This window comes from Heptranchias perlo, chromosome 32 (genome assembly GCF_035084215.1).
Source record: "Heptranchias perlo isolate sHepPer1 chromosome 32, sHepPer1.hap1, whole genome shotgun sequence".
Lineage (NCBI taxonomy): Eukaryota > Metazoa > Chordata > Chondrichthyes > Hexanchiformes > Hexanchidae > Heptranchias > Heptranchias perlo.
The window spans coordinates 9,832,205-9,853,127 of NC_090356.1; the positions used below are offsets into that span (position 1 = coordinate 9,832,205).

The following is a 20,923-nucleotide window of genomic DNA, read 5'->3' on the forward strand; positions in this document are numbered from 1 at the left end:
TCTGGGGTTCGTAGATGATGGTTATAAACTGCTCAACATTCACTCTTGTGGTTTATGACATCATTTGAACGGCTCAGTGAGATTACTGCCTTGTAATCACTCCCAGGTAGCCATTATTCTCTATTTAATACTGCTTAGCGAATGATCCAGCAGCTTTTATGCTAGAATAGAGAACAGAGAGCTCTTGCAGAGTGCTAATTACTTCATTTGAGGTTCTCTAGTGCAGAATTATCCTCCTCTTGGCCAGTACTTAAGCATGAAACAGAATAAAACTATCTGCGTCACTCACTACAGCCATTAGAAGATGGTACTCCACTTGGTGTATAGAAACACTTCTCTACTTTTCTCAGATCGTCAGTTAAACGTTTCAAGTTTGATTTCACAATGGATTCTCTCTTTAAATGCAAAGAATTGCATTTTATATATAAATATATATTCTTTCGTTAGGTGTCAGCCTTGGCTCGGTTGATAGCACTTTCGCCTCCAAGTCAGAAAGTTGTGGGTTCATGCCCCGACTCCAGGACTTGAGCACATAATCTGGGCTGACACTCCAGTGCAGTATTGAGGGAGGGCTCCACAGTCAGAGGTGCCATCTCTCAGATGTGATGTTAAATCAAGACCCGGTCTGCCTGCTCAGGTGGATGTAAAAGATCCCATGGTACTATTTGAAGAGCGAGGGAGTTTCTCCCATTGTCCTAGCCAACATTTATCCCTCAGCTAACACCAAAACATAATTATGTGGTCATTATCTAATGGCTCATTGTGGGACCTTGCTGAGCACAATTTGGCTGCCATATTTGCCTAACATAACAACTGACTACACTTCAAAAGTAATTCACTGGATGTGATGCACTTTGGGACACCTAAGGACACAAAAGGCACTATATAAATGCATCAGCTCTGGTCCATTGCTAGTAATCTGGCCTCTGGAGCAGAAAGTTGCAGGTTCAAGCCCCACACAAGGACTTGAATGTGTAGACTAGGCTGATACTCCAGTGCTGTACTAAGGGAGTACTGCTCTGTTGGAGCTGTTGTCCTTTCAAGAAGACACTAAATTACAGTACAGATAGTTACCTCAGTTGACATTCCTCCTTCAGCCAATATTAACCCATAAGTGGCCATTCATCTCATGAATAAAAGGATAATAAACTTGTACAAAATGTCGGTTAGGCCAGTCACAGTAGAGTATTGTGTACAGTTTTGTGTGCAGTCATTATAGAAAGGACGTTTAAACCATAAAGTGTCGATTCACCAGAATGATGCCAGGGATAGACAATTGCAGTTCTGAGGTAAGACTTGAAATGTTGGGTCTATTTACATTTGAACAGAGAAAGCTAAGAATAGATTAAATTAGAGGTTTTTTTTTTAATTATGAAGAGTTTTGACAGCGTGAAAAAAAGACAGACTGGTTGGGGAGTCGGTGACAAAGGGTCATCAATTAAAAATTGTCACTAACAGAGTGAAAAGACAGGTCAGGATAAATTTCTTTATGCAGAGGGTTGTTAAAGCATGGAATGCTTGGCCGCAGGGAGTGGTTGAGGCAAAGACTATTGCATCTTTTAAGGGAAAACTGTATAATTATTCAAACTGGAGGAAGGTCCAGGGTTATGGTGAAGAGAATGAGAGCAGCAGGATTAATTTTCGACAAAAGAGCCAGCACAGACACGATGGGCCAAATGGCCTCCTCTGTGTTGTAAAATTCGATGACTCTATGTTGTGTGTAGGATGAAAGTACCACAAAATGGCTGGTGCATTCGCCTATATCACAACAGTTACCGCACTGCAAAAAGCACTTTGAGAACTCTGGATGAAGTGCTGAGTTACTATTGTATATAAACGCAAAGATTTCATTGTAATTTTTTGTTTTCATTACTCTCTTCTTTCACTATTTACAGAAGCTTTCGCTTTTGTTGTATAATGCTTGACAAGATTTTATTTTCTGAATCTGTTGAAAAATATGCAAGATTAAAATGCACCATTGCCCTGTAAAACCAATGTGTGGCGTGCAAACTACATCATCAGAAGAAAAATGATGGGCAGCTGTTTGGACTTCCCAATGATCTGCTGTCTCCAAGAGGCTGGAATTTGTTTGTCAATCCCAGTGTCTTTAGCAGGAAGTAATGACTGCTGGCCTGCCAATCAAAATCTCAGATTTTACTCAACAGTGTGCTAAAGCCTCTTAAGCAACATCTGGCAGGTCTTTTCAGGGTAAATTATGAAAGACCAACTTTCACCGGAGTTCTCGTCAGGTGGCAAACAACAACTGCACTGGGACTCTACATTGGCCACTGGCGACCTGCAAACTGGGGCTTCCTGAGGGTAAAGCAAGGTCAAGACTTGCGTCACCACAAGTTAACACTCCAGTACCTGAGTCAGCTGAAGCTCAATTGAGGTCTGGATCAAGGGGTTGACAAGCTTAGACTGATAAGACTTGCTTATCACCATGCACAGGGTGGAAGCACGGAGAAAATCTTTCATAATCACATCCTTAACTGTCAATACCTTCATCCCCGTCAACGCAAAATATAATGACGTCAATAATAACAGGCCAGATCTGTCCACCAGAGGATTAGGTGATTAGATATGATCCAACGATGGTAAAAATTTTTGTGCCTGCATATGTTGTGAGACATAATGGGGGGGATTTTCCTCCGCAATCCCGCCTGAAATTGGCAGCAGAAACGGCAGAAAAATGGGGCGACGAAGCCATGTCACCTTGACTGGAATATCCCCCCCCACCCCACCAGGACTGCCGCTGACAGCTCCTTCTCCACCTGTCAAATGCAAATGTTGGCAGGAGGACGGGGCTGGGGCAAGAGGGCGGGATAGGTCCCTGCAGATTTTCCATCTTCCCACTAACCTTACTGCTGCTCCCTCGGGCCACCTTGGTGGGGGGGGGGGGGGGGCTGCATCTGCGCCTTCAAAGTCCCTCGCTGGATCTTCCGTTGCAGCACTGCAGGGATTCTCCGCCCTTGCACTGGTGGGCTCCCACAAGATGGCAGGAATCCTGCCGGAAGCCTACTTAATGAGCCCTGATCCAGGAAAACGGGCCGGGACTGGGGCGAATATGGAGGGCCGGGCGGAAGAGTGGAATCTCCCCTCCCCCCGCTTAGCCTAATGAAAATCATTGAAGCAAGAGGCTATTTCTGAGTACTTCACCGGCTGAAGAACATAAGAAATAATGGGAGTGAGAAAAGGCCAATTAGTCCACCAAGACCACTTCTTCCACAGACATATCTATAGCCTATCCAATTTTTGGACTTTATCCCATCAATTTAATCAACTGAAAGTTCTTCATAAATATTCCCTGATAATGATAATCAAGTAAAGCACCAGAATATTCAGCTAACATCATATCTCCGTTATTCAACCCTGACCTGCGTCACCCCTCCCACAAGCCCTAGCAGCAGAGGACAATTGTGTCAGTGGAGTATTTCACTATCTTGACCTACAACCACCAACCCCGCACTCCATTCTTAGATTAACAAGGGATACGGATCCAAGGCGAGTAGATACAGTTAAGATACAGATCAACCATGATCTAATGGAATGGCGGAACAGGCTTGAATGGCCTTCTCCTGCTCCTATGTTCCAACCCAATTTTTAATCAGCTTCTTTTTGAAGATGTTAAACAATTCCATCTCAGCTGCTTTTGTTGGGAGTCTGTTTCACATTTTCACTATTCTGTGGGGGAAAAGTTTCTTCTCACCTCTCATTTGGGGCTTGTTCATTTTCAACCTGTGTCCTCTCGTTTTGCGCTCACCCCCGTCTAAGTCAAATAGCTTGCTTATATCCACATCGTTTCTAACTTGCCGCACTACGAAGACCTGGTTCATGACGCCCTTCAATCCTCTTTTCTCCAATACAAACAAGTATAGTTCTGAAGATCCTTCCTAAAGAGTCCCAAGTCCCAAAGTCATCCCTGCCGCTCTTCAATCCTCTCCCAACCCGTTAACTTGGACTTTCCAATCAACATTATTTTAACGCCAGCGATTAACGCTGATTGGAAAATCCAGGCCTTTGCCTTTTTCAAGGCGGGATCCTAGATGTTCGACACGATTTCCTCCGTGTGCTTCATTTGGTGAAATCGTAAATTCATCCTTTTCTGAACACAGTTACGATCGCTAGGCACAGTGCACTGATGAACTCTTCCCAGTATTTCAAACGTGGCCTCACCAGCGATTTGCAATATGTTCATTTGTCCTGCAGTCTTAAGAATAACTTGAAATAGTGCTCAGGACTAATTTTTTCTATTCCACTTGGTATCTTATATACTTCTTAAAGCTTAATACAGAGCACTATTTTCAGTTACACCAAGACTGCAGGACAAGGGGACATAGGTACCAACCGGTAAAAGACAAGACTGATGTCAGGAACCACTTCTTCACACAAATTAATTAATGTCTAGATAAGGTAGGTGAGGCACAAACTCAAGCCAGTCAAGAGGCAGTTAGATGCTGTGACTGGGGAAAGGGGACTGTAAGGAAGGATGAATAGATGGGCCGAATGACCTCCCTCATCGGTACTTATCTTTGTTGCTTGATTGGTTTTGTTGATAGCAGCTTTGCATTGGCTTGAAACTTTCAGTGAATGATTAATAATCACACCCAGATCTTTCTTCCTTCTTGAACTCTGCTAACAGAAAACTGTCCAACGTGTAAACATCTACCTCATCCTATTCTGATATTTTTTAACTAATATTTATCTATTTACATTAAAATTCATCTGCATTCATTAGCCCAACATTTTTAACTGATTCAGATACATTTCAATGCTGTTTTCCACCCTTATATTGATCACTGGCATCCTCAGCAAATTTTATTTTATACTAGTGGATCTCCCATGGCATTGCTCATGGGATCTCACAGGATAAAGTTTCTGCTTTATTTGTCAGTGTAGGGGATTGTTGTAGGTAAATGGGAATCTTTATGTGCATGTGTGTGGCGGGGGAGGGTTATGGTTTTTGTCTAATTGGGGGGGGGGGGGGCGGGGGGAGGAGGAGCCATTTTATACCCAAGCAATATAGTATACAGACATTTTTCCTCCCCCATATCTTTTATTCTGCTTCATTCTTCAGAGATGTGCATTCTGGAGGTTACTAAGACCTATTTAATAAATGACCTTATCATTTATTTTAGCGGTCAAGAAGCTTGACTCTTTTTTGTTTTGAAAACGTGCCCTGTACATTTATCAGAACCTTTTTAAAAAAAAAAAATACTTTCATCTGTCTTGATTGGTTTTAAAGCTTTTTAAAAAATATATATTTTCGCTGTGGGTTGCTGTGTCACGTAACCTTGGGGATGTTGCACCTTTTTAAATATAATAGATATAATTCAAAATACATTAAGTAATTCCTCATTTATGGACAGTGTACAGATTGTGTATTCCAGAAGCCAAGCTAAGATAAACTCCCTCCCTTCCCCGTGTGAGGGCAGAAAGTCTAAGGATGGCACCGGCAATGGTGTTAGTGGTAGAAACAAGCAATGACACATTTGAAAAAAAATGGATGATTTAAGGGGGTTTAGTCACTGACCTTTCACCTCTGGGATCTGGGTTCAATTCAAATGCAGTACAGACTGATGGGATGAAAATCTCCTCTGTCTGCTGGCCATAAGCGTCCAATCTGAAACGAGTTTGATCATTCTCAATGCAATTCCTAGTGCACATGAGCTACACAATACAATTACCCCAAACTAGGCACTAATGAACATTAAGTTGGCAATAACACTCAAAGAGGCCACAGGATGGCTACCCGGTGCAAATGGAAAATGTCAAATAAGGTTAGAGCTGAGGGTCATTGTTGGTTACATAGAGTAGAGGGAGCTTTACTCTACAGCCAACTATGCTATACCTGACTGGGTGCACTTGATGCACACTGGGTCAGAAATGGAAAAACTGTTCCATCCCCCAGCACCAACATCCCACACCTTGATGAGCATTAAAAAAAATAACAGCCTACTAGTGTCTTACAAAACTTTAACGTAAAGGCGGAGCTCAGATGAAACAGCAAAAATAAAGGTTTTATACTATCCATGACAGGACATCATCTGAACCCCTGACTCCTTGCAACATATTCTGATCCAGGTTGTGTTTATTCTCAATAATATGGAAGCCATATAGAATAGGCCTTGCTGTTAAGTGCTCCCCATGTCTTCTAAAGACTGTTACACAGGTCAATTGCATTACACTGTGATGCAGAACGACACTGATTATCACAATGGCAACACTATTATCATCAAAGCCAACATTTACCTTTATTCTGCACTTCATAAACTTTCTGAAAGTCTTCAAATTATTCATTGAGCGTATATTAAACAGCTCTTTGCTAGCAACGCGGGGCAGGATCAATGTATTTATCTTGTAAAACCCCAATGATAAAATACCATCCTGCTGTCATTCAAAGAAGCATTTTATTTTGCATACTGTACCATACCGAGTACATTATCCCACTTCCATTATTTGTCATGCCATGGATTTATAGCACATCACAAGCAGCTGCCCTCTTTACCCTGAGAAAGGCTGAGAACCCTTCTTTGTAAGGGGATTTCCCTTCTTTCTCCTCTCTTTGCCCTGCGTCATGCCTGGACACAAGGGCAGAAGGGTGAGCCAATCCCAGGGGGTGATGGCACTCTGAAACTCAACACTAAGATCTGTGGCCGGCCCACCCTCTTTTCCTCCCTCCTTGTGAGCGAGTGGCTCCTCTTCACAATGGCAGAGTTAAGAACGGACAGCTGCCGGTATGAACTCCAGTCCTATCTGTCTTGTTATTTCGAACACTACAAAGTGCGGCTGAGATTTATTTTTTCTATAAGTATACAAAAATTGTAAACATATTTATAAAAGAACATGGTTAGATGCTGAGAGGTTGTTTCCCCTGGCTGGCGAGTCTAGAACTAGAGGGTATATAGTCTCAGGATAAGGGGGGTCCAGAACGAGGGGTCACAGACTCAGGATTACAAGGTAGGACATTTAGGACTGAGATGAGGAGGAATTTCTTCACACAGAGGGTTGTGAATCTTTGGAATTCTCTACCCCAGAGGGCTGTGGATGCTGAGTCGTTGAATATGTTCAAGGCTGAGATAGATAGATTTTTGGACTCTAGGGGAATCAAGGGATATGGGGATCGGGCGGGAAAGTGGAGTTGAGGCCAAAGATCAGCCATGATCTTATTGAATGGCGGAGCAAGCTCGAGAGGCCATATGGCCTACTCCTGCTCCTATTTCTTACGTTCTTATGTTACAAAATCATTACATACTGAGGAACTCCCCATCCCCAACCCACTAATGACTCCCCCTCCCTTACCATTCCTCAAGGCTGCCTCCCTATAACAAGATAGATAATGGAGCAGAGATCAGAGGTTAATCAGCAATATTTTGCAGCTAACTTAAGCCAAGTACTGTTTTCTTTCGAAAGCCACAATCAAAAAAACAAACTGCGTCAAAAATTACAGAATTAAAACAAAGCTTATGAGCAGATGGGAAAAAAAATGTTTTTTTTTACACATTGAAGGCAGCTGGGGTTAACAACTGGTTAAGTACTGTGCTGTATCCCAAAGTCAACATGTGATTTGTCTGAGCTCAGATATGCTCTTAAAAATATTTTAAGCAAAAAGGGTGCAATTTTCCTGCATTTTAACATGGCTGAAAACAAAAGCTATTTTTCACTTTTAACTCTTGGGTATGAATGGTTTCACATAACTCTTACTTGTAATCAGTGCTCGTAGTAGCTGGCTCTGCTGAAAAGCCTTTTGAACTAAAAAAAACCCCCACAAGCTCTCAAACACCCATACTTTCAGTCACACAAACGTGTGCACACTCTCTCTCGTGCACAAACAGCACTCTCTCTTGCACACACACACGTGCACATGTACTCTCGTGTATACACACACACACACAGATATAAGGACTAAATTACCATGCAACTGAGTAAAATGTCAAAAAGTTACAGTTACCTATATAGTTAATGACACTGAATTAAGCTTCAAGCCATATAGCTTTGTTCCAGTTCAATTCATACCAAAAACAAAGTATATTAAACACTTATCTTTACTGCTTTCCCAATAAATCTCTGTGTGCTCATTTTGTAAAGGCCTCTTTAACCTTCTTTATCCTGCTGACTGAATAACACAAAGAAAGGAGTGTGGGGTCCACTGCAGTTTAAATGTCAGCGTGAACCCTCCCACTGTAAAGATATCGGCATGAAACTAGGATGGAAACTCCCCTGCTGCCCCCAGAGTTTCAGATGGGGAATCTTCCAAGCATAAACAGTGAGGCGACCCGAAACCAGGCTCCTGTCTCAGTGGAAACTAAAATGCTGGTGTGTTGGCGTCAGTGAAATGTGGTGGCACCCACTAGTAAAGACCGGGCTTCTCTAGCTCACAAGTTTCACATAGCAACAGAGTACTTGCTGTCTGGATTTGTCAGTGTGCATAAGCACCATTATCAATGAGACGTGTCACTCTGCAATGTTGACAGGGCCAGTTCAGGAGTCAAGAGAGTGCCAAAGGGGCCCAGTGAGTGTATAATGGGGCCTCTCGACTGCAGAAGTGTCCGATGTTTAGTGCGCAGTGAAACAGGAAACCAAACGTTAATTCTTGGGGCTTCATGATCTCAGGCAATCCCAAAGTGCTTCACAGCAAACAAATTGCTTTTGAAGTGGAATCACTGGTTATGTAGGCAAATGCAGCTGCCAAATTGCACTCAGCATGATCCCACAAACAGCAATGAGATAAATGACCAGTTAATCTGCTGTGGTTGAGGGGTAAAATTTTCCCATTCAACTAGCGCCATGGGATCTTTTACAGAGCCTCGGTTTAACCCCTCATCCGAAGGGCAGTACCCTCAACAATGCAGGACTCCCTCAGGGCTGCACGGAAATATCAGCCTAGATTCTGTCCTCAAATTCTGGAGTAGGGCTTGAGCCCATAACCTTCTGCGTCAGAGGCCAGAGCGGTATCATTGAGCCAAACTCCGCCTCACGTTCATGTGCAACCAAAAGTGGGAGAAAGTGACATCTGATCGATTGGTTGCGACAGGCTCCAAGTCCTGCCCTCATATTGACCACTTCCATCCAACCCGTGGGGGAAAAAAAAAGCTGATTTTCTTGTGAAACACGGACAAGCTGACAACAGGTTGAAATGCCGACGGCTGGTGCAGCAATGGAAAAGTCCTAAAGAAACAATCCAAGCGTATTTAAAATAGAAATAGGGCTTTTTCTTAAATAGCTTACTACTAAATGACATTTTTTTAAAAAGAGCAAAAGATTCAAATTTACAGGAAAAAAACCCCCAACTGGGCTAAAACCTGACTGGCTGGTAATCCACGGAAAACCGCAGGATGACAGAGTAATCTGCCGTGAACGGGAAGGAAACCCACATTCTGCGATTTGCTTCCCATATGCAAACAACCCAAGCCGTGCATTGCACGCAGAAGCTTTCAGAATGTGATTCACTAATAAAGTTGTCCTCTAATCCTTGGATGGATTTTCAAACAATAAATGCTGGGACAACCAAAATCTATGTCTTGACAACCTAATCTTTGCTCATGGCTGCTCAAGGATAACTACCTTTTAAATAATTTCTCCCATCTTGACAACCGTAGTACATCATTTTTACAGTTTCTTAGTACAGTCACAGTGCCCGGGAAGACTGCCTCGTCAAGTTCACTAGGTTCTTAATGCATGTACTCGTTGTCAATGATTAATTTCAAAATATGTAAATGCGAAGGGAAGGCTCATGTAGGTAAAAAATTATGGGTTTTTTTTGTTGGTGGTTAAATAAATGGAGTATGAAGGGCAAATGAATTTAAAGTACAAACATGAATATTAACCAACTTATGTAAAATACGAATCTTTTCCCGTCGTGTGTGATCTCTACGAACACCATGCCTCTTGATTAGTTCATTCAGCGCTGCATGTATTTTGAAGCTTAACAAATACACAGATATTTTCTTTAGAATCCTTTTTCCAAAACCCGTTACTCTTCCCTTTTCTCCTGAAGGCAGTGATAGACACTGGCTGTCTTCCTTTACTTTTCTACGTGCCACATGAGCCCAAACAATAAATGTTGGCCGACTATTTGACTGTGGAGGGCACCACTTCTGAGCACTATCCTGCCTTCATCCAACGTGAACACACAAGTACACACAGACAGATACACGCATTTCCCAGTGGGGTTCACTGGATAAAGAGCATAAACAGAGTTAGCGAAACCAAGCATAACACCACTACCATAATCCTGCGATGGGCTAAACCGGCACAAACCAAGGGCCTTCCTACATGGCTTCTTCCCTCACCAGGCAGTGCATAAACTACCTGAGCAAACTGGGAAGCTAGCATTTTCCACACAACTTCTAACAGCAGATCCCATGGAATAGAATTAAATGGAACAACAGATCTCTGCACAATTCCTAGTAGTTAGGTAATAAATGCAATCTTTTGTTCAGCACTCAAAGTGTTAAATAAGATAAGTGCCTTCAGTTTGTCTTCCTTCCTCAACATCTCTCACCAGTTGCTTCCATCCATTTCAACGGGACTAAATCCCAATTATGGCACTGTTCGAGAAAAGAATTACAAGGCTCACTGAGACAGCCAGCAGCCGGCAAATGCCAACCAATTAGAACAAGGTGCCCATCAAGAAAACTCAGTCTGCAAGTCAAAAGTGCAGGCAGGGGTCTGAAATGCATTTAAACACATCAGCTTCTTGTATGCACTCAGTTGGGGCACTAGCAAGGGCCTCAGCACCCTGGGCTACAGGAGGAAGGCGGCTGTTCCCGATCTCTCCTGCAAAGCAAGCGTCTGGGGAAGGACATCAGGGAGTTCGACTGTGATGCCTCCCATGATTAAATAGTCTGCCAACACTTACACAAGGCTCACGTGAACAATGGGATGAGGCTCCACAAGGCTACTGACCCCTGCGGAAGCAGGCGATGCCTTCCGAAAGGGAGGAGGGGCAATTGGAAGGAAAATAAATAAACACAAGGGAAATAAAGGTGAGTTTTCACATACTGTTGAGCAACAGGTGCAGGGAAAATTAGACGTATTTGATGGCACAGTTCTCTGTAGAACTGCTGGTGTGTTCTGATGAAGGAACTTTGCTCAAAATGTTAACCCGTCTTGACTCTTTCCAAATAGTGATGGGCTTTGCTCTGCATTTCCAGCATTTCAATGTCTTTATTTTGGATTTCCAGCGTTTATCATCTATTCCTCTCAATTCAAAGGGGTCCTTTTCACTTTTGGCACGGGCTAGCTGATCGACCACCTACTTTAGCTCCCACCTGATTTTCCTTTCGATTAAAGTCCCGAAAATTGCTTAATTCAAATTATTAGATAATTTAATTTTTTTAGTGTTAAAACAAAACTGCTGTGAATATCAGGAGTTGCAAGTGATCCTATTATTGCTCCAGTCAAAGTGATTCTAAAAATGGTTGATGGATAACAAATATGTTCCTAAACAGAACACATTAATCAAGCAACTGTTCATATTGCAAATACAGACACAATGAATGAGAACGTCCAACTTGGACAAGAACAAAATGGGCCCAAGAGCAGATTAAACGAAGAAACTGTGTTTATAATATGGACAGGTCATTGGATGCACATCACCGCAATACATTATAGAATCAATACACCATTAAAAGCCAAGAAGAGTATTTACTGCTACCTGTGCACGTGACATACTTTGGAGGAATAATGATACACTCAGCGCATTGCCCACCTCAGGAACCCACAACACAGCTGCCCATTTACAGTGGCGTTTTCTCACTCAGTCAACTGACTTGTTCGCAGCAACATATATAAATGCACAGTGACTAAAATTTGTATTACGCACTAGGAACTATATGCACTCTAAGACTCCCTGCCGCACAGGTGTACTAAGACTGCCCTGCAGGGCACCAGATCCCAGGTCTCTGTCAGCACTGCTCTATTACTCATGCTGTAAAATGCTTTCATGACCAGCACTGGCCTCTGGTACCTTGCCCAAGTGCACATTCTTCACATGTGTGAGTTTTTACAGTGATTGTCGGTGGCCTTCTGTGAACCTGCGTGTAAACGTGCAGACAGGTAAAATCTCTTCCTGCCTGCATCTGCATTTATGAAAGGGTTTATCAGGCATTAACTCACAAGAAATGAGGGTTCAGGGTGAAACATAAGCATCTTTCACGCAGAGTTATAAAATACCTTCGGTGTGTTCATTCGTTGCAGGGCAACACCTTACACTGGGTTTGTAATTAGGGTTGCCAAGTCTAGTTGGACGTATTCCTGGAGCTTTCATCACATGACCTCCCGTATACAACTGCATCGCCTCCCACCATTGGTCGCCGAACATGTCCCACACCAATTGGAAAGCAAAAAGACTCTTCTTTACCTAATTGCATGGTTCTCAACTATCAGTCAGACAGTCTTTATTCCCCATCTCCAATATTTTTATAACTAATAAACAGAAGTGTTCAAAGAAAATGAAAAAATGGACACTTTTTTTAATGCCCCTATGATTTTTCTCCCGGGTTTTTGCTCGCAGCAGTGTCCTGGAGATTAATCTTCAATTCCTGGAGGCTCTAAACCAATCCTGGAAAATTGGCAACCTTATTTGTGATGTTGCTTCAAGATATCGCCTCCCCAATTCCTCATCCAATATTAGAATCATAGAAAATTTACGGCACAGAAGGAGGTCATACGGCCCATCGTGTCCATGCCGGTCGAAAATGAGCCACCCAGCCGAATCCCACTTTCCATCATTTGGTCCATAGCCCTGTAGCTTACGGCACTTCAGGTGTACATCAAGGTACTTTTTAAGTGAGCTGAGGGTTTCTGCCGCTACCATCCTTTCAGGCAGTGAGTTCCAGACCCCCACCATCCTCTGGGTGAAAACATTTTTCTTCAGCTCCCCTCTAATCCTTCTACCAATCACTTTAAATCTATGCCCCCTGGTTATTGACCTCTCTGCTAAGGGAAATAGGTCCTTCATATCCATTCTATCTAGGCCCCTCATAATTTTGCGCACCTCAATTAAATCACCCCTCAGCCTCCTCTGTTCCAACGGAAACAACCCCAGCCTATCCATTCTTTCCTCATAGCTAAAATTCTCCAGTCCTAGCAACATCCTCGTAAATCTCCTTTATACCCTCTCTAGTGCAATCACATCTTTCCTTTAATGTGGTGACCAGAACTGTACCCTGTACTCAAGCTGTGGCCTAACTAGCATTTTATACAGTTCTAGCATAATCTCCCTGCTCTTATGTTCTATGCCTCAGCTAATAAACGGAAGTATTCCATATGCCTTCTTAACCACCTTATCTACCTGTCCTGCTACCTTCAGGGGTCTGTGGACATGCACTCCAAGGTCCCTCACTTCCTCTACACCTCTCATTATCCTCCCGTTTATTGTGGTATTCCCTTGCCTTGTTTGCCCGCCCCAAATGCATTACCTCACATTTCTCTGGATTGAATTCCATTTGTCACTTTTCTGCCCACCTGACCAGTCCATTGATATCTTCCTGCAGTCTGCAGCTTTCCTCCTCACTATCAACCACACAGCCAATTTTTGTATCATCTGCAAACTTCTTAATCACACCCCCTACATTTCAGTCCAAATCATTAATATATAACACAAAAAGCAAGGGACCTAGTACTGAGCCCTGTGGAACCCCACTGGAAACATCCTTCCAGTCACAAAAACACCCATCAACCATTAACCTTTGCTTCCTGCCTCTTTAAAGAAAGAGGGGAGGGTAAATAAAACCAAAGTATTTACACAAAATTGATGTATACTTAAAATAAAGTATATTGCAAAATACATCCAGCAACATTAACTATATATTTACAAGCTGAAAATTCAAGTTTATCAGAACCTCAAACTCTGAATTTCCTCACAGACACACAAATCCTACATTATCATTTCAGTTTCTCAACCCCTTCTAATTCTGACTGAAGTATCTATAGTATTAACAAGAACTTTTTTAAAAATCACACATGATGGGTAGCTGCAGAAGACTTAAGACAAGGCCACTGTATAAATGTAATGTGTCGGTACATAGCACGGTGTCCTGGACAAGCAACATAACTAAAACAGGTTATCTGGTCATTATATCATTGCTCTTGTGGGAGCTTGCAGTGCACAAATTGGCTGCCGCATTTCCTATAATATAACAGTGAATACACTTCAAAAGTACTTCATTGGTTGTAAAGCACTTAGGGATGTCCTGATGTCATGAAAGGCGTTATATAAATACCAGTCTTTCTTTTTCTTTCTTCCTCAACCAACACCATCAAAAAAGACCTAGATTATTTGGTCCTCCATCCCGTTGCTGTTTGTGGTCCATTGTTGAGTAGAAAATGGCTGCTGCGGTCCCCTACACAAAACCAACTGCCCTTCAAGGTAAGTCATTGCCTGTGGAGCGCGTTGGGACGTTCCTGAGAGACACGGTAAGGCGCCATATAAATGCAAGTTTTTTTTCCTCGGCCGGTCTCTCCACAGACCTCAAGCAATACACGATGGAGAAGGCAATAAAGGGATATAGGGCAGGCTGGGAATTAGAGTGGGAGAAGGCCCGTGTTGAGTATGAACGACATAAACCAGTTGGGCCAAAAGACCTGTGCTGTCGATTCTATGTAATTTAATATTCTGACTCACTACACCAGATACACATTGTGTATTTTGCACATACACACGGTCATTCTCTACATGTATATATTGGTACATGTGAGTAGATCAGTTGGACTTTCAATTCTATACATTTTTGGACACCACTCACGTTTCACAATAATGAAATTTCAGTGACACAGATAACCATCTTTGCTTTGCTGAATTAACCCGGAGCCTTTGCACCCTCGACTTCTCTTTCACAGATTAAATCTGGAAGCTGCTCAGCTTCTTTACATTTTACTTGCAGGTTCCCTTTGGTTTTAGGAATCAAATTATCTGTGATTTATGACTATTAGTTCTATAACCCAACCTATAATCCTAGCAGGCGAGGGCACCCGACTGACTCTTTGAAGAGTACAGGAGGCCCATCTGCCTGTTAAAATGTAAAATGATACATCATCACCGTGCAATGTGAAATAAATTTATTACCACCACCACTCACAGCAGCAAAGGTATTTGCTAAATTGACTCAGAAAAGGTAAAAGGCAGTGTAACTGGATCATATTTCCTTCATCATTCAATACCCTTAATGTAAAGCCACTCACAATCTGCCCTTTTCATACATTTTAATTTGGTGTCCGTGCAGAACGGGCTAGTGAAATGGGTTGAAAACTTTCTCGAAGAGTCAAAACCACCAGCAGAACTGGAAATCGTTTTAATATATTTCTAAAAATAAAAACCAAGCATACAATTAGATTATGCAGCCTATGTCAATCTGACACGTGAAAAGTCCTGACATTCCTCCAATTTATTTATTCTGTTTACAAGCAACTTTATTTCAACCAATTCCATTTGTATGGAAGTGAAGAGTTTCATTTTTAATCCCCGTCTAAAATTTTTTCTTTTCCCCTCGCTAATTTCTCCCCTCTTCTCCTGAAGCCAATGATTTCTTGCTGGGATATAGTTCCAGGGGTGTGCTCGCCCTCCAGTAACTCCTATGCGAATCTGGACATTGAGCACCAGCAGGGAAATCAGCCACTCGCAAACCCAATCCGGTCCTCACACCGTACTCTCACTCGTTCAACTCCCAGAATAGGGTCACTGGGTAATAATTAGAGACCAGCACCCTCTCGAGTTTTCCCCACCCTTGCCCAGGCATGCTGAAGCCAGCGAAAGAGCCTTTATCACCGCCCCAGTTGAGATAAAGTAACTCAGGCCAGTTCAGGGATCCGATCCAGGACCTTTCTGGTCTACATGACTCAGCTACTCACTGCATGAACCCACTGAGGGCATCAGCAGAGCATCTGAAGTCTGCTTCTAAGTGAAAAATCTACGCAAGGGTCTTCATCTATTGTACTCCTCGAATGAACCATGAGTGGAAGCTTTTAAATCGAAGAGACAGCACAATGTCCCTATTGTATCTTTTGTTTCACCAGAGAGATGTGTAAGGGACCCTGACTACTTGCCTGTTCCTTGTACAGTACCGTAACATTGCTGGACTGTAATGAAACTAAATAGAAAGGGATCATATATACAAAGAAATGCATAGAAACTACAACACAGAAACAGGCCATTCGGCCCAACCAGTTTGTGTTGGCATTTAAACTCCACACGAGCAAAGTCCTAATCGCATTTACCTGCCCTGTTCCCATTTCCCTTTATCCCCAGTTACCTTCACCCATCTATTTAATCCAATCTGGAATCTAATCTGCCTCAACTACTAACCCTGGAAGTGAATTCCACAGTTTCACAACTCTGTGTGATAAAGATGTTTCTCCTGCTCTCTGTTCTAAATCACTTACATTTAATCTTATATCTTTGGCCCCTTAACTAGTAGGAACAGTCTGCTTCTATCTACTCTGTGCCATCTTTTCACAATTTTACACAATTCTGTAATATCCACCCCCCCCCCCCCACCACTGTAATCTGTGCTGTTCTAACAAAAAAAATCCAATTTTTCAAGTCTTTCTTCATATTTGCATTTCTTCATACCAGGCAGTTTCCTAGTGAATCTATGTTGCACCGACTCTCTAAAGCCTCAATATCCTTCCTACAGTGTGGAGTCCAATACTGCACACAGTACTCCAACTGAGATCTTATAAAGGTTGTCTATAGGCTGACCATTTCCTCTTGGCTCATATATACTTCACAAAACAGATGAATGGAACATTTACTTACATGTTAAGAAAATCTAACAAGAAAAACTAGATGTTGGTATTATTAATTCTATGAGGTAATTGGATGCCCAACTAAAACAGAAGCAGAAGCAGCTCCTAAGGAATAGTGAGGACTCAGTCTTAAAAAGCACCTTTATCGAGTAGGTAAATGTTTCTTTTTGCCCATGTTTGGTCTTCATTAATCCTGCCGACTATGCTAAGCGAACACACAAAACTAGTAACACCAGAAGGTAAAACAATTAGCTAGAATAAAGCGAAGGAGAAATATCCTACCCGGCACATCTGCTTGATGGACCTTCCTTACAAAGGCTGCATTCTCTGAGGATTGAAGACCAGTTTATAAAGATGAGGGAAAGTATGTGGAGGCTTCCAAGTCACTGATTTCCAAGCTCCAGCACGGATACCTTGTGTCGACCTGCCTTTAACCAGAACAGGGTGGGATTTACCACTGGAGGTATAGGCAATGGAGATACAAGGCTGGATTGTTTGGAAGCATTGAGACCTGACCTAACTTTTCCTAAAAACTGAATAAACTCTTTGACTAATGAATGAATTTAATTCTATCAACATAAATACCAAACACAGAGACATCTAAGTAAAGCTCATGTGCTGGTTGCGCACTGCTTTCTGAGTATGACTGCAAAGCCTCTGGAGTTGAGAACACTGGAGTTGACTCACCTTGCTGTTCCTATGGTATCAAAATGGAGGCTTAAAGCAGCTCAGATAAAGTAGCTAGGTCCTGCTCTGAGCAAGATTGCTACCCCTTATTTTGTCCTCTCTCATTCTCTTTGTGTTTGTTTTTTGTTGTATCCATGTGGCACCTTTCTGTGTTTTCTGACTTATTGCTGGCAGATGCTCCCTTACCTGGATGGATGTGAAACAGACTGAGGCTAGGTCAAGTGGTAGATTTGGCAGCAGATAACTGAACATCAATGATGGCAGCCTAAATGGTCCAAAATATACAAAACAATCTCCATGTTGGAACTGGCACAGTGCTGGACCACAGTCGAGAGAAAAATATGGAATACTGACAGGATGAGGTAAAAATAACACTGCCATACAGCAGAGAGTGAGAACACAACCTGTCACTACAAGGAAGCAGCCAAGATGCTCAGCAGTAGACTGTGGGAGGCCTACTGTTGATGTAATCAAAATTCTTCTCAACAGCCTCCTATACCTTCGGAGCTCCAAGGTTTTAAATAATCTTGGAAAGTGCTGATAAAAATCAGGCACACAGTACTAATTAAGCTGGTGACAAAATACGAATACGTTATAAATCAAGCAACTAGAACACTCAGTGTCATTGTTTCAAAGTAAGAAAATCTGACTTTTTTTTGTTAACTCAGGATGCACATACTTTTTTGAAAAAAATATGTAAGATAACATATTTAACTCAACACTGTGACTGCAAATAACCAGTCTTCATTTTTAGTTACCAGAGCTGATTGCTAGAACTCTACTCAAACAACTAACACTTGTTTACATCTAAACTTTCACTTCCATTTGGGGAACCAAGTGTGCAAAACAATTGTTTTGTTTTTTTAAAAAAGTGTTTCCTCATTTTCTCCCAAGACACTTGCACCTTCGGTTCCCTAAATCCTTCCGTTTTTTTAACCTGATCTAGAGGATAATGAATGTACCTCCCCAGACTCGATTAATTCATGTTCTTGGTCAAACCAAGATTAAACGTACCTTTCTTACCCCAAACAGTTTTACCTACCGCACCCATATAATTCAGCCAGGATTGCCAAACCTGCACCTAAAGTAATTCAGAGAGTGAAAGTCAGTTAAAAACATCAGCTGTAAACTTTCTCCTAATCCTCTCCCAATGCTGTAAACCAGCTATCTGATTTTCTCTCCCTTAAGGGAAGTACCTACCACTTGGTTCCTCCCACCAAACATTGGGATGCCACACTGGGAAGCTATGATTTAGGGAATAGGGAGTGCAGTTTCAAACTGGGTCATAAATATTCTTCTTTAAAATGCATAAAACCATATTAATAATCAACAGCAAATACTAATCTTGCATAACAATTCCATTGTTAAAAACTGCACAATTAATTTTCCAAATTAATAATGCCATATAATAAATACGTTAAGTAATGGAGAAGTCCAGGCAACCTCTGGCAAACACGCATCAAGGAGGAAGGAATCAGCCTCTATCCATCAGAGACAGGCTCATCAAACCAGTGAGGTCCCAAGAAGGTCAAGGGATTTCAACTGAAAATTTTCTGCACTACCCCTCAATCCCCGTCTCACAGCCATCAACTCAAATGTAATGATTTGTAGCTGGCATGATATAGCATGGTGGTACGCTGACTTGTGAAAATAAAATAAAAGAACTTGCTTTTATATAATGCCTTTCATGGCCTCAGGATGTCCCAAGTCACATGGGATCTTTACTGCCCACTTGGACAGTCAGATGGGGCTTCAGATGAACCTCCCATCCAGTGGCTCCACATGCCATATTTGTAATCATATTCCTCAGCTACGTTTCCAGGAGCAACAAATTATCATCCACACCACTGAAAATCCCAACAATAAGCAGCAGAGGTTGTGATCTGGGACACAGATGGAAGAATCAATTGGGACAGACTTGGAAGTGGAGGATGGGAAATATCTAACCAGGAGCTGAATGCAGGCCATCCAACATCGCCCTCCAAAATCTAATGACTATAAGAAGCAGGTCACAATACTTCTCCAGCATATAGGGTTAGATAGATACAATCAATCAGGCCAGTAAAGGTAGAGCCATCAACAGTTAATTAATAGCAAAGAAGTAGGAGATAGTTTCATTTTTTTCCTGGTTTCAGACACTGAAAAACAAATAATTTTCTATCTACCAACAGAGGCCAAAGGTAGAAATACTGATTATATAAAAAATATAAAAGAGAAATAAATTTCTGTTCATTTTAGGATAATGCAACAGTGACTGAACTTTCCCATCAGTCAGTTGGCTTGAGAGATTCTGGACACGCGCCAGTGAGTGCTAAATAAACACTACGCTACTGAGGTGTTTGCCTGTGTAACACAAGTTTAAACTTCTTTTGCACAGTTAACAGAGAGATCTGTATAAGGTATTTCTAATAAACGAGAGCAGTGGTTATCCAACTTTGCAGTGAGAGGACCCTCATATATCTTGGCATTCCCAGGCACCCCTGAAAATATTAAAACACTTCTGGGGATCCCAGCCATTAGTAACATCATCATGCATTTATATAGCACCTTTAATGTAGTAAAACGTCCCAAACACCGACTCAGATAAAGGAGATATTAGGACATGTAAGAGGTAGGTTTTAAGGAGCGTCTTAAAGTTGGAGAAAGGGGTAGCGAGGTGAAGGAGAAGTTTAGGGAGGGATTTCCAGAGCTTAGGGCCTGAAGGCACGGCCACCAATCGCGGAGCAATGAAAATCAGGGATGCACAACAGGCAAGAATTGGAGGAATGCAGAGATCTTGGAGGGTGAACTTCCAAAAGCCAGTGTCAGTTACCCAGCAGAAAATAGTTTATCATTGCAGAGGATTTTTTATTATTAGTCCATGTGGAATATATACACAGCAACAGTAAATAACGTGCTAGTAAGTGAGCAAATACAGAACTCTGACAAAAAATGCAGGCTCCTGGGGTCCCCTCATTCCCCAACACCTCTCAGTCCAACAACCCATTTTTGAACATTTAAAAATTAGGGGATATACCAGTCTACAAACTGGTTAATGTACTACACTATTACATGCTAGTCACTGAAGCTCAGTTGGTCTCAAATATACCTGCCAAGTCCTTTAAATATTTAATAAATCTGCATAAGCAAATTAGATCTAAATAGCAATATTTATTTATTTCTCTAATGATTATACTCAAAGTTTTGTAAAGATAGGGCTTGAGTTGTGGCAAAAGTCTTTTTTTTTTAAAAAGACATAATCTGCAAATGTAAAAAATATTACATAAGAAATAGGAGCAGGAGTAGGCCAATCGGCCCCTCGAGCCTGCTCCGCCATTCAATAAGATCATGGCTGATCTGATCCTAACCTCAAATTTAAATTCATGTCCAATTTCCTGCCCGCTCCCCGTAACCCCTAATTCCCTTTACTTCTAGGAAACTGTCTATTTCTGTTTTAAATTTATTTAATGATGTAGCTTCCACAGCTTCCTGGGGCAGCAAATTCCAC

At 41.9% G+C, this 20,923-nt stretch overlaps 1 protein-coding gene across 10 annotated transcripts in view; it reads right to left on the reverse strand.

Annotated features, from left to right (window-relative positions):
• samd11 (sterile alpha motif domain containing 11) overlaps positions 1–20,923 on the reverse strand; it is a 194,513-nt gene that overhangs the window by 110,269 nt on the left and 63,321 nt on the right. For 8 of the 10 annotated variants that reach the window (XM_067970314.1, XM_067970315.1, XM_067970317.1 and 5 more), the window contains exon 4: positions 5,534–5,623. The exons of the other annotated variants lie outside the window; for them this stretch is intronic. In XM_067970314.1, coding sequence (XP_067826415.1) covers positions 5,534–5,623 — 90 coding nt within the window. The remainder of the gene's footprint in view (positions 1–5,533; positions 5,624–20,923) is intronic. 10 annotated transcript variants of the gene reach the window in all.